At 39.7% G+C, this 15,056-nt stretch overlaps 1 protein-coding gene across 8 annotated transcripts in view; it reads left to right on the top strand.

Moving 5' to 3' along the window:
- POU2F1 (POU class 2 homeobox 1) overlaps positions 1–15,056 on the top strand; it is a 97,250-nt gene that overhangs the window by 42,982 nt on the left and 39,212 nt on the right. For 7 of the 8 annotated variants that reach the window (XM_021402041.1, XM_021402048.1, XM_021402065.1 and 4 more), the window contains exon 2: positions 8,239–8,304. In XM_021402041.1, the coding sequence (XP_021257716.1) occupies positions 8,247–8,304 (58 nt within the window). In that variant the 5' untranslated portion in view covers positions 8,239–8,246. Of the gene's footprint in view, positions 1–3,590; positions 3,840–8,238; positions 8,305–15,056 lie in introns of those variants that run through there. The other variant, XM_021402021.1, reaches the window with a different exon arrangement.

Below are 15,056 nucleotides of genomic sequence, written 5' to 3'. Positions count from 1 at the left end.
CTTAGTCATGCACTATTATGAAATCTTCTGTGTCTGGTCATCTTCAGGATGGAAATATACTAGACGCTGGTGCAGTAATCAAGGCAGTATGCTAACATGTTATGATCAGTACCACGTTTTGTTACAAGTACACCATATAGAAGTGAAATGTGGTGTTGGTTTATTGGGCAGTCTTGCCATGTTCTGTCAGAAATCGTGTCGGGAGTTTTGCAAAGGTCACGCTTGTCACAGAACTGCCTAGTGGCAGAAATCTCCTAGCTGTCATTGAGGACATGTAATAAATGACGTTTTACTAATACATGGAAGTATGCCCATGTGAAAGTTAAGGTGGTTTTTCCCCTTAAAGTGTTTCAATGAATGAATCTTGCTAATAACTTCGGTTTATCCCTTTAACTCTGCATTGTTTCTGTAGTCCCCTACCTGCCCTCCCCTCCCCCTTCGACTGAATTTACAGGCAGTGAATTGGCCATAATAAATGAAAGAAGCAGAAGAAGGAGAAAATGCAAAACAAGTCTAACCAGAAATTGCATAAGCTGCAGAGGGAAAGGATATACGCTTTCCAAAAAACAAGGTATCAAGTTATAATCACTGGAACTCCATAAATAGCAACGAATTGGTGGGAGAGACAGCAAAGCAAAAACACATTTGTTTTAAGTGGGAAGATATATAGAGAGTGAAGAGGAGAATAAGGGAGAAGGAGTCTTTCTGCAGTGTTGGACTGAAGATGCCTGTCATATCTGAGTCCATGTTAGTGGCCTTGGTTTCTTCACGTTTACAGAAAATCATAAACAAAGTTGTGTGAAGGAAAAAATCAACAATGTCAGCGTTGCAGAATTGCTTGAAGAGAACTTCTGAAATGTCTGTAGTTGCATGGGAAACTGAGAAGGTTTTCTTCTTTTTTTTCTCATCCCTGAAAATGATCTAAGGTACCTTTGTGAGTTTTCCAGAAAAATCCTTATTTTTCCTCCAGTGGTGTCTTGCTTAAATGTGAGTGCCACAGATGTGACTCGTTCAAGGCATTAATTAACTTTTAGTGTAAAAATCCAGAACGAGGAGGATAGCCAATGATGTGGCAGAACCTGGACAGGAAAACAGCATTGGTTTGGAAGCAAGGTGATGTACTCGGTTCCTCCCCAAATCCTTTCTGTTTAGGTCTTCAGGCCTCCTTCAGAAGCATACCAGAGAAATTGTTGTAATAGTGTGGCCTAGATGGAATAATAGCTTTTTTGGCCAAAAATATCAAAATTTACATAAAATGCAAGATAATAAAATTATCAAAGAAGGAAGTGATCACTTGAAGAATATGATCTCCTTTTTTTGTGAAGCTTCGTTTGAAAAGTAACATTTTTAAGGCCTTATTTGGATTAGCATGTTAATGGAAGTTACAGTTGCAGAGCATGTTTGTGGGGGGGATGGTACTTCCAAGAAAGATGGGTTGGCTCAGTCAGGAATGGGAAGAAAACTTCGCCTTTTCCTTGTTAGCTGTCAGTGCAGTGTCAACAGAGCAGACGAGCAGCACAGTGGTATTGCAGAACACTTGCTGACACTGCTTCAGGCTTATCCTTCCCCGGCCTTTATTTACTGCTTTATTATTCTGTTGCTTGATACAAGTCATCCGTCACTACACACGCCTGCTTTAACGGTCACTTCCTGCCTTCGCGTGCTTCTGCTACTGCACCTGTGTTCAAGCAGCTCAGTGTGAGGAGGATCTACAGGACAGCACTGCGGGCCTGGCACTGTGCTGCAGGCTGCGTCGGCTCAGCCGGCGCTGGGCGGCTCCTGCTTCGAGTGTCATCATCTGTCCAGGTTCTGCCAATGGAGCAAATGGGTTATCTTAATGTATTCCAGAAGCATGGGTAGAAGAGCAAGGTTTAGGGAAGATCTGGGAACCGTGATGTGTCCCAGAAGTCTTCATGGGATGCGTGAATATCTAGGAAACAGAGTCGGAAGGAGGGTGCTAGGAAAAGGTAATTGGTACATGTTGTCTCTGTACACTTGGGTATACGTTCCCTTCTTGCCATCTTCTTCAAGTGTAGATCACTTGTTAAATATATAGTGGGGAACATCTTGTGTTAAGTAGAGATGTGAACCTGAACAGAAGAAGAGGTCAAGCATGGAAACAAATTCCAGTCAGTGGCGGACGATCGAGAAGTCCCTTCTTGTGCACTCTTGTGTGGAGAGGTGGTGCTTGAGCTCCTCTCAAAAATGAGGAGAAAAGCACAGCTAACTTGGAGGAAAAAAAAAAAAAAAGAAAGAAAAAAATCTTTAAATTCACATGAATATCGGGAAGTGAGTGGCCCAACCCTGCAGTCACTGGCACTCATCATCACACATTTTTTCCTGATCAGAACACAGTCTAATAAACATTGCAGCGTCCAAATTCTGCTTTAATTTTTTACATTAATGTTCTTGCTGTTTTGGACAATGAGATTTGAGTGGTAATCAAGCTATCTGAAATGGTTTAATCTAGCATCGTAGTTCTTCAGTACGTGTTGCTCTGTGGAGCACTTCTGGAGGAGAGGATTGGCTCTTCCATAGAGCACAGCCTGTTCCCCAGCCCTTTTACAGGTTACGCTCGCAGCAGCAAATGGGCTCTGCTTATCTTTGGTGGTTCAAAGCTGCCAGCCTGGTGCTAAGTGTACCTTTCAGAACTCGTAGCTCCACTGTGAGCTTTGTTTGGCTATATTGTGTATGCTTGTGGTAGGGATTAATAATAGATTTGGTTTTTTTCTTGGAAGTCATTGGAAAGCAAAAAAAATGAAATCTATTTTGGTTTCACTTGGGATAGATTAATGGGTGTCAAATATTACACAATACTTGACATACCCACTGCTGTTAACTTGGCCGATGCAAAGGGATTACCAGATAATGAATCACCGGCCTCTTCAGTCGTTTAGAGAGAATTGTGCTGCTTCCTTGCCCTGGTGTTCCTCTTTCCTGCCCGGGACCTTCTTGTGACAGCTCGTGTCACCGTGTGGAAAACACCACACAGATGTGCAGGCGCCGGTTTGACAGCTCTGTGTTCAGCTCCTACCTTGCTAATTGTTTTCTTGGGATTATTTGGTTTGTGCAGAAAGCTTTTTCCAAATCCCCTTTATTACCGAAGTTATTGTTGCCAGCAGGAATAAGATTAAAGGTGCTTAAGTCTGTAGAGTTGTTTCTAATTTGTACGTGTCATTTCAGTGGCATTTTAACAAAACTCCGTCTCTCTCCCCTCGCTGCTCCCCTGTGGTACTGTGCTCGAGTTAGGGCTGAGAAGCCAAGCTATTGGAAGAAACTTCATTTTGTTCCCTAATTATTATGCTGGCACTCGGGAGATAATTTTTCCCTTCATGCACTGCCAATTAATATGCAAATGAGCTGATAAATATTTATACCGCGATTTAAATTATGCAGGGAGCGCTTTCGGTGTACTCTGCAAATGAATTGTTCATGGACTTCAAAGTGCTGGCTGCTGTGCTAACGAGGGGAGATTTGCATAAGGCCCTAATCAGGCGCATACTGATTAAGCTTCATTATGGAAACTGCCAGCTGCAATCTTTGTTTCTATTTTATTACAAAAAGGGGAACTTTTCACGCTTCAGTCGCCTTGACAATGTCAGACACTGCTAGTAGGAGAGACTAAAACTCCACAGAGCAACTGAAGTTTCCCTGTTCAGTTGAAGATTGCTATGGTGTAACCGAAGTTGTATTTCTTCCCCCACCTCCCCGCTCCCTTTCTTGTGCCGTTGAGAGCAGTAGTGTAGATTTGATAGAAATTGCCATTCTCCCTTTCCTTGGACTGTCTGAACCTGTAGAGGATACCACAGCAATGCTGGACTGCAGTGACTACGTTCTAGGTGGGTACCAGCTCAGCTCTTTCTTATAAGCGTTTAATATGGAAATAGAGGGTGTGAGGTTGACTATGCATAGAGGCTTAATCACATATGCAGAGGCAGAGAAGGTGTTTGTAAGGCTGAAGCTCACCAGTGCATCGGCAGCAAGGAGCTGCCTGGTATATGTGTATTGTATATATCTGTACCGGGGAAATAAGTTATTTTCTTCTTCCTTTTCCCTCGGTCCAGGAGAATTCTTTTCCTCTGCACTGAAGAGACTTGCTGTTAGCTTAGATGATATTGATGCAGACCTTATGCTTTTTGGATTTCAGTCTGAGAAGCATTTATCTTCTAATAAACATTGAGACTTAAGGCTTGACTCACATATCTGTGTGTTTCAAATTTTAAAACATGAAAATGAGTAAGAGAGTTGCAATCTCAAAGAATTTACTGGCTGTATCGAGCCATTCCTCAACAGAACGTATATTATGTCTGTGTATTTTTAATGGAATAGCGAGGTTCTTCATGCGTAATAGAAAACAAGGTGGAGTCCACAGTGGTTGCCATTGATACCGTTGCAAGCTGTGCCTAAGGTTACTGGGATAATGTATTTCCTGAGCTGAGATTTCATCAGGACTGCAGAACAGGCATGCCATAATTTCTAAATGTAGTTTTAAGTTACTTACAAGAATCTGATAATCCCAATTTTGCAGGAGATTTTATTTATTTTCAAAGCTCTTTCCCTGGAGCTCAATGTATTGATTTTTTTTATTATTTTTACATGCATTATATCTGTTTATAAAGAATATTTTTGGATGGTAAATTTCAAAGCAGACACCTGAATATTTGTTTCTGAACATGAACTGGTTTTCTGAAAATGAATTTCTACTCTACACCTTCAAGTGAGTTCTCGGTATGTTTTCACTCATACTGAACTTTGGTTTTTTTTCCATATGTGTCACTGAATCATTTTTGCTGGCTCTGTCTGAGTATTAGATACTTTCACTTTGGGTGAAAGGAAACGGTGAACGAGATAATGGTTGAGATTTAGTGTTTCAGTAGGTCTGCATAGATCCTAATGCTGCAGGCAGGTCCCGTGCCTGCTTCTTCCTTCTGCATGCCCTCTGAGACATGCTGAGGGGCTGTGGGAGCGCGGCACGGCGTTGCCAGCACGGCAGCAGTGCTGCCTGCGTTCGCCTCCGAGAGTTGGATCGCGATCACGCACCTGCTGCTTTCGATCCTCCTTCTGCGGAGTGTGCTGCTCCATGAGGTTGGCAGAAGTTGTCGCCCAGGGCCTTTATTTAAAACACGACTAAAGTCTGAAGGGAGGAAAAAGGGTGAGGGCATCAGGATTTATCTTTTTTTTAGCTCACTTCATTTGTTTATTCCTTTAACTTTAAAGCAGAAGTCTTATGAGTATGTATAAACTCTTTGTGTGTGTGTGACATAATGAATCTGTAGGCTTAGTATCCTGCAGATACGTCTGTTTTGCTGGTGGCAGTTTTGTGCTTCAGATGTGTGTGTCATACCATTTGCAATGGAAATAGCGGCATTGTTCAGGACGCTTTACATGCAGAAGGCCCACAGATTGAGCAAGGAATAGTCAGCTGGTGAAATAATGGATGCCATCCTTCGTTCAAATGTGAGCAGTGCTAGAAGGATGTTCTGGTGTCCAACTTACTGATTTTTTCACAGTAATGACATTTGAGGTCTGTCGGGATAAATCCTTAGAATGAACTATTTGTCAGGTGGACACACTCCTGCTATTTGAGTAAACTTTGTCTGTCTAGTATGAGTAAAGACTGAAAACCTTTCTAAAAAGCTATTTATTTTACAATACTCTAACAGAAAAAAACGTCTCTTGCCTTATGAAAAGAGTTTTGCTTTTGTCCTGAACAGATATGCTTGTTGTGCAGTAAGTTGTTGGGTGGCAGTGGTTGCAGTGTTGTGTGCAGGACAGGTGCCGCCCTGCCCCTAGATGCAGCTTGGTGCCACCCTGGGTATCCTGCCTGTTGGCTCTAATACTTCAGGTTCTGCAGCAAAGTAGCCCAGGAGACCCTATGTTTTTTCTCTTGGGAAGTCCTTTCTAAAGTCCTCGAGCAAGTGGATTCTGTGTTGCTGGGGGTGATGTGCTGGACTGTGCTCTTCCCCTCTGTGATCAGTGCTGTCACGAGCTCAGGCTGTCCTGCTCTGGGCCTAAAAATACATCCTACATCCACTAGCTCCGTAAGTTAGCCTACTTTCATGGCAAGGTATGTTGGCTGTGGAGCCCTTCTTACTCATGCTGCTGCTGGACAAGCACTCTTCGTGCTTGTGTCCAAAGACAAGTCTCCTGAACAGTGTTCTCTGAAGCCAAGCATGTTTCAGTAGCCAGCTGCATGTCAAGGAGCAAATTAGTGATGTTTATCAAACAAACGTTGCCTATAATCGCTTCAAACAAATGTGCTGTTACCACAACAATATACTCATTTAAGGTGCATGCAACTACTAAATTAAAACAAACACAAATTATGTTTTCTATGCAGACCCACCAGCAGCGAGTGGCACATCAAAAAAGCCTATTTCCTGTGTAGTCTATGGGAGACTGTTCTCTGTTTGTAGAGCGTGTATGTTGCTATCCAAATGTGGAGAATGACAAACCAGGGAGCTGAGAAGTAGTAGGTTCTGTATCTGTAGCCTTAACAGAGCTCTGCTCTAGGCTGTGCCTCGAAGCGGAGGTGGTGAAAGGCAGGGCAGAAGGTCAGCCTTTTGCTGAAATGTGGGCCGGAAGCGTTCAGCTGGGATGGTTCTCACTTGTTCCCTGTTTCAGAAGGCAGTTTATCACGTTTGCCTTTACGCTGAAAGGAATGCTTATACGGGAGCATGTCTGAAGCCAATTCAGGTATCTTTTATACTCAACTGACATTTACAAGATTTAATCGTAGCCATAGGAACTCACTGTGAAGAGTTGACACATTGGAGAGGTTGAAGTAACTTGTCAGGGGCAGATTCATTTGTTACCACCCTATGGGTTTTCTAGGCCCCACTTGCTTTAATTGCAGCAGTTGTTTACATGGAAAATTACATTAGTTTTAAAAATACTGAGATGTCTTAGATAGTGTTTCCAAACTGCGCATTGGAGTTTTTCCTAATGTCCTTTACTGATTCTCTCATATACACTGCATTACTAACTAGTTCCTCCCTCTTTCAACCCACTACACCCAGACAAGCTCCACTGCAACTCCCTTTCTCTTTCAAGCACTTGCCCAAGTGCTCATTCCTTCCATTTGATTCATGCTTGTATTCTTCCTCTGCTGTTGCCCCTGGCTCTGATATCCCAAGGAACACACTGTTTTCCTCTAGGCAGCAGATGATAGCACATGGCAATAGTCTGTCTTCTCACCTCCAGCTCTTCTCCTGGGCTGCTGAGCAATGAAGAGTCTGGGCATTCTTAAAAATACCTGGGGAAAGATACAGGAGTTAATACTGTTACTGTATTGCTCTTCAGCACATTGGTATTTTGGAGATGACTGCTTTGTTGAAGGAAGTAACCCTTTAAGCACCTAGCAAGAGAATATCCTGAAGTTGATGTTCATTTCGACCTCATTGAGCTTTATTTAACAGGTTATGGGAATGAAAGAATGTACTTAAGGATTTGCTTATGCTTCACTTCATGAACGAGACTATCTTGAGATTCTTTTTGCAATTTGATTTGCATTAATGTGGCATACTGAGGTTGGTAGCTAGGAATGAGGAGGTAATAAGTTGTAGAGCTGATGCTGTACACAGAACATCTGTATTGCTTCTTATATAAGGAAACTATATTCTCTGTCTGCTATCTGGGGAGGCTGTCTGTGTTAAGCAGTATTCAGCTGACAAGCTTTCTAATCCAGAGCAGATATTTCAGTGGATTCATCTGTTGGGAGAAGGAGGAGAAATATGTTTCATATTTGTAAGGTTTTGCATGAAAATATAGGAAATACCAAATTTAATATTGGTGACATTCCTGTGAAATAAAAATGCAGCTTTAGATAAATGGCATCTATTCAAACATAATGGCTGAACATAGGCCTTGGTGGTCAGACTTTGTTCTCGAATCTTTTCATAGTTGTTCCTTCCTTTTTAATTTTTTCCCTTTGCTTCTCTATTTCACTATACTGAAAATTAAGTTCTACCCGTCTTTGCCTTCCAACGTGCTGTTTTTATTCTTCAGCACTGTGTTTTTACAAGTCAATGACATACAAAATGTTGAAATTGTATTTATCTGGAAAACTCAATATTATGCTCTGCTTCTGATGATTCTTTGTGTTATAAAATAAGCTGAATTAGGGTAAATTACATATCGAATTCAAGATGTTCTCTATATCTCTTGGACAAGAAGAGATTATTAGATTTGCGTAGCATTCTTTTGTTCATCGCTGTATCTTTTTCTCTTTTAATGCAGACTCAAGAATGAACAATCCGTCAGAAACCAGTAAACCATCAATGGAGAGTGGAGATGGGAACACAGGTAAGAAATCATTAATTGGTACACAAATATTTTTGTGATCTAATTAAGTGGATGTGAAAAGCAATTTTTTTTGCCAGTTTACAGGAACAACAACAAAAACATTGTGGAGCAGAACCCCAAAAAACACACATAGAATTTCAGGGATACAGTTTGTTCCTACACCTGCTATTTTTAAATAGCTGAGAACACTGCATGTCTCCATATTGAAAACAAGTCATTGGCCATGCTGTATGCAGGGCACTACTCATGCACTTATCGATATGTTTATAAGATTCTCCATTCCTTCTTCTTGGTTGTAATGCTTCAAATATCCTGAAAAATCCTGTGGCACTGGCAGATGTGGGCCATTGGCTGATCTTGTTTCCATTTTAGATTTCAGTCAAGGCTACAATTGTTCTCAAGAACAAGGCAAAGGAAGAGAGCATCATTTCTCAACATTAAAAAAAAAAAAGACTGTTAGCAGACTTTTCTGTGATGTCTTCATGTGTTAGAATGGACTTGAAGTTTGACTGGGACAGAGTAGGCTTTGTGTCACAGCGATTGTGTCTTCTGCACATCATTGAGATGAGGCCAATTTATAACCCATTGAAGTTTAAGTCACTAGAATTCAGTCCTGCTATCTCATGCCTTAATTTCTTTCTGCAGATAATTTACGATTTGTTTTGTAAACAAGTATAGACTATTCTGAATAGGCAGTAAATAGTTTACCTGAACTCAGAATGCTCTTTGAGCTCAGGGTAACATTTGGGGAGAGAAAATGAGAAGGAACTATGAGTGTAGAGACAAGTCTTGTTGCCTTGTGTAAGGAAAGTGGTTTTCTACATTTTTATTCAGTAATAAGAATTTCACTTTCAACTCTGGAATTCTGCTGAAATTAATAATTTACTTTATTCTGCTGTTTCTTCATTCTTTGAGCAAGACTTTAATGTAGCCAACAGTGACTGAACGTTCCCGATACTGATCCAAGAGGCTGGATGTTTTCTGCCATAGATGGTGTCAGTGAAAAGGAAATCAGCTCACTTGCTAGTGTATTTCTGGTTACTGGCATCTCTGTTTCTGTACTTTCAGCTGTATTTGAAATAGGGGAGGTATCAATCACTTCTATGTATAAAAAACGTTTCTTACCTATTTAATAGTCTTTTTAGCATGGCTTATAACTTTATTTCAAAAAATGTACAAGCTGGAGATATAGACAACATCAAGAAAATGCTTTTAAATATCCCTTTTCTATTGAATCACTGTATCTGGAGGGTGTATATAAACATTTGAGAAAATTCAAACTTGTTTCTTTGTATGTCTGCAGTTCTGTGTACACTTTCTCAAGAGCCATCCCCAATGCACTTCTTTAAGTACAGCTTTAGTTGGCAGTTTTTAACCTCAACTGAGCTCTTTCCGAGAAGGGCATAATTCATTTGGAGATAGTCCATTATCATGAAAGTGTAACATCTGCTTTAACAGAACTCTGGTTTTGCTGCCCTGGGCAAATACTTCATCAGTGTGAAGACGATGGTCATAGTATAAAGAAAGGACAGTTTGTAAAGCACCCTGTAGGTGTTTTCATTACAAAGGGGACTACGGTGTTTATATTTTTTTTATATTATAATGCTAACATAACTTTATAACAAAAGCTTGACTCTTACTGGTGTTTGGATCTCTTGCAAATACCACTTCTGTAACTTAAATGTTCTGGTCATTCATTTCAAATTTATTTCCTGATTAATTTTTTAAATTTTCCAAACGACAACAATCTAGGAATGTTGAGTGCTCTTTGTTCTGTAGTCATTCCTGTGTTTTCAAACACAGTGCTCGTAAACTACTGGAGGTAATGATGGACACTTGTGATGTTCTTTGGGGGCTCAAGCATCGGTTGCATTAGTCAACAGACAAGTGTTAAACGCTGAAAGGAATGGTCATGGAATGTAATTTAGACTTCTGGTCAACGTGTTTAGATTGTGGTTCTGGACTCTGTGTGTACGCAGTGAAAGGAAGTCACATAGGATGCTAAAGGACTGGAAGTGCCATTGATTGATTGTCTAGGGAGCTCTGACATTAAATGCAAAAAGATTTTTATGGACACTGATTCTTGTAACTTTTCATTAATTGTCTTCTTCCCAGTAACATTTGTAAATCACTTAAGTCTACTGTGTAAGCACTGCTTGTCAGTCTTTTGATCCAGAGAGGATGTTTGGGTCATTCCTGTTTTCAGTGTAGTAAGCTGATGCAGTTTGAAAATTTTAAGAGAAATTATTGTTGGGCATGGAGTTTGGCAGAGCAAGTGTTTCCAGGAAAAAAAGCAGTTACCATTGGTGAAGGTGACTTAACATCAAAAGTTCTGAATTAATAATTTAAGTTACATGGAAGTTAACAAATTAGATTTTGTGCTTTTAACACTATCTAAGAAACATAGTAAAGTTCCCTGAAATTGATCATGATAAAATGCCTGAAACAGATTTTAACTTTCTTGTGTGCCTATTTTACTCATCTTTTAAGCATCTTAAAAATTAAATCATATTTCACAAGAATAAAACACAGCAACAAAAGTTTTGATAAGTGCGGGAGTTGTTGGCCAGCTGTTTTCACAAGAGAATGAACTGATGAACTGTTCTTCAGTATCATAGAATTACACAGCTCTTTTCCAGCCTTCAGCAGGGGCTGGACAGGTCATTTAGTGTCTACTGGAAGAAAAGAGAGAAAAGTGTAAAACTCTATCTTGTAGAAAAACTGATAGCCTTTTCTGTTTCCTTTCTGTATGTTACAGCATACAACTTCCCAGAATAATTCTTTTTTTTCTTGTTTAATGTGTGTTCTTAAAAGCTGTTAGTGCAGTAGTATGAAAGCCAAGGTTAATGTCTGTGAAAGCTGTAGTTTTAGGATGTGCATTGACGTAACAGCAAAATAGTTAAGTTCTTGAAAGAAGGATTCTAAATATTCTTGTTTGCGTTGCTTCATTTCCTGAGATTGAATTTCCAGTTTCCAGAAGAGAATCTATGGGAAAGGGACCGTGAAATGTTTTTATTTTTTAACTGCTAGAATTCTGGGCAAATATCACTACTAAACTTTTTATTAATAAAAACATGGACAAGGAATCGCCAATTTCTGGATACTGGGCATCTGTCACAAGACAGATGGGGAAATGTAATGTCAGTGCTGCAAGATGTTTTCTAGAGCACATTGCAGATGCATGCTCAAGTTAGTTTGGAAATATTCCTTCTCACTGTTTGTCTTCCTTTCATAAGTCCTTTCTTGCACCTTATTCTGCATCTATCCAGAGCTGTACTTCTTCACTCATCTTGCTTTCTTGAACAGTTTGCAAGGCCCAGACTAAATTCTGATGGTTGTAGTCTTAATATTTTGAAGCATGCTCTCCTGCCTGCTGGTGCAGTGTTACCTTCCTGCTCCATTTGGCCCTGTGTTTATCCTTAGAAAGTGTGATTGCAAGACAGTAACACTCAAACTCAGGCTGCTGTGGTACTTCATGTTCTGTTCCGGAGTGGCCCTAAGTGAGATAGTTCAGAGATCTGATTTGGCTGAAAATTAATTGCACTTATTATTAGTCTTCATCCAAACCAGTTCTCTGAAGTAACTAATCACATACTGAGTTTATGCCAGAATTTGGAGGTGCTTAAGTTGCACTGGACTTGGGTTGTAAGGGTGAAACTACATCCTAGTGCTCGATGTGGTCTAACAGCTTGCTGGAATGGGGGAGGCTTGTTTCCCTACTGCCACCTCTCTGCACTTCCCTGCTGTGCATCATCTGATCCTTGTCAGACCCTAAGCCTAAGTTAGCTTTTTCTGTCAGTTTAGCAGGATGAGTTAACTTGGTCTAGGGGAAAGGGAACAGTTAATGTAAAGGGCTTTCTACTCCATTAGCAACATGAATTCACTTGCTGCTATGTCCATGAACTATCAGAAGGGACGGAACAGTGACGATGTGCCTGTATGCAAGAACATAATGGTGATGGACAACTGAGACTTCCCATTCCCACTTCTTTGGTGTTGGTGAGCTATTAGATCAATTGTAGCAGTTATATAGGAGGTGTGATGGGAATGGGAAAGACATAAATATTTGTGTTAAAATCTGTTGTTGGTTTTTTTTTTTTGCATTTAGTTCTTACCTTGAGCAAAAGCAGCACTCTGGTCCTTCCACGTTCTTACAGTTGGTGACCTTCTGATTCTGACAGCTCCATTTTCTAGTCTCTTTACCAGATATCTTGGATTCCACAGGAGTGCTGTTACATCCTTCTGAGCACCTTAAGAGCAAAACCTGTTAAACTCTCAGCTCAAAGTTCATTTTCCCTGCTGTTCTTTGAAAGATGTAGGCATCCTGCGATAAATGCGAGAAACCTTGGCAGCATTCTTTTCAAAACTAAGACTGCATCCAAAGGGAAAGGGACTTCCAGATACCAAAGAAAGCTTAAGGTGCAAGTAGAACAGAGTAAACAGGTGGGGTTTAGGATTTTTTTTTGCTTGAAGTTGGGATTTGGATGGCATGGGGAGAAGGAGTTGTAGTCCTTCAAGAATCAATTTAAGGAAAATGTTATTTTGTCTTGATATCCGCCTGAGCTGCTACTATGAGAGTTAGGAATATTTGGAATCAGTGAAGGTTTTAGACTCAGTCTTAGAACTTGCTTTGCTCAGAATTGTCAACTGTAGGAGGCTTGTTTCAAGTCTCCATATCACAGTTAGCAGAAGCACTAACCAGAGTATCTCTAATACATCTGTATAGCAGTGCTTTTTTAATATGGCGTCATGATTTGAGGGTCCTTTTGGAAGACAGTTGATGAGAACTGTTTCAACTGTTTATTTAAGGTGAGATTAACAGCTAGTCCTCTCAGAAAAGGGTAACTTTTTTTTGACCCTTCAAAGTTGCTAGTTGGAGAGAGGGATATCTGCCTTACAGTAGATTTTTTTCATCCTCCCTTCCTCCTTGGAGGTTCCTCTGCAAGGTTGAAAATATCTGATTAAAAGCAGTTGCTTGAATAAGGAGGGCTGTAGATTTTCTTTGGATTATAGTATTTGTCAGGGTTTAATTTCATATATTTACCCAGTCATCTTCCTACTCCCTTTGGACTTCTGCACTGAGAGAACTCTGCATTTTACTCAAAAGAATGGAAACGGATAGGATTCCTGGTTCTTTCCAGCAGGTCGTCTTGCCTACTTCTATTTGGTGAAACGCAACCAAGTCACATTCATTCAGGATCAATTCAGACCAGTGATAGTCCTTCCATGCACTTTGTATTTGAACTTTGGATTCACTGAGTAAAATTATTCTACATAGTTTAAAATTTGAGTATTTAAAGTGCCTGTGGATCTCTGGCTGCAACAGATGTCTGTAAGTATGTAAACTCTGGCTCAAAGCATAGAATTAAAAATAGAGTTGACCAATTCTTCCCTCACGCCACCTCCACCAAAAAAAAACCCCCACATCACATGACCACCCTAAGTATGACTCGTATTGGTGCTGGAAAGCTTGCATCTGTGTCTAGTTGAATGGTGATCTGTGTCTAGTTGAATGGTGATATAATTTTTTGAAATCTGATCTATCTAAGCTTTTTTGTAGGTCAAAACAGCAGTATAAAATTATATTGAGTATTGGGTAGTGTATTTTTAATCAAATTTTATGCCTCCTTGCTTTTGCAGATGTTTCTAAGGAGTAGCATCCCTTGTTCTTTAACAGCTGTGATTATTGCTTAGTAGATAACGTGGATTTTTTTAGAGGAAAATAATGTAGACGATGGAAGGAGTTTAGAATTAGGAATTAATCACCTGTTCATAAGCATCAACAAAATCTGTTGTGAAGATATAAACATGCAAGTCTAAAGCTATTCATATTTTATTGTAGATGCAATTTTTAAGATTGCATAATCTGTTCAAGACGTTTCTTGCAGCCTGACAAACTCAGTGCCTTCCTTGTTCTTAGCCACAGTAGATAGTAATACACAACATACGAAACTGGTTGTCCCTAACACTGATTTCTGTCTACCCACGGAATAATTTTTCAAAGTTTATAGTAAGTTCCTCTTGGCAATAGAAAATTAGTTGACAGTTCAGGAGAAAAAAAGTTGAGTTCTTTCTCACACATTCAGATTATTTGGAGATATTTTGTGGATTTTTGTGTCTTCTAAGCTCTTTAGGAGGAAAACAGCAAAGATGTAGGAAAACAGGTTGTAGTTGTATGAAAGTGGATGAGAGCAACAGCAGGCACAGTCGGTTATCTTGTCATGCGAGCTCTGCAAAAATAGTAATGAAAATTTGGAGATAGCACTTCCAGGCGACAGTTTTACTCTCTTGATTAAAAACTATGTATACAGTACTTTTGTTTTCCTCAGGTATTACTTTTCCTACCTTTAATGAGAGATGAGTATATATGAACCTTGTTTGTCACTTCCTGAACTTCAAGATTGTATTCAATTACTGAGTAGAGTATATGCAGGACTGAAATACATTTTAACTTCAACAGCTTGCAGTCATTTGATTCTTTGCCATGGTTTGAGAATGATGGGGTAGTAGTATACACACAATAGGTAAGGTGATAGAATCTAACTAAATTAGCTTAATACTGTATTTCAGTTGACAAAAACTAAATCATCAAAGCGTGGAATTGGCAGAATCTTGTTTTATCCATCCCAGTAAAAAAGAAAAAAAAAATTGTTACCCTTTGGAGTGTTTCTATTACATTGTATTGAGAGTTATGCATATTTAAATATTCTTTTCTTTCAGTAGAAATCATATCTAATAGCTCATAATCTCTC

This window comes from Numida meleagris, chromosome 1 (assembly GCF_002078875.1).
Source record: "Numida meleagris isolate 19003 breed g44 Domestic line chromosome 1, NumMel1.0, whole genome shotgun sequence".
Lineage (NCBI taxonomy): Eukaryota > Metazoa > Chordata > Aves > Galliformes > Numididae > Numida > Numida meleagris.
Note: the sequence above shows the minus strand (reverse complement) of the source record. Positions and strands in the feature narration are given on the sequence as shown.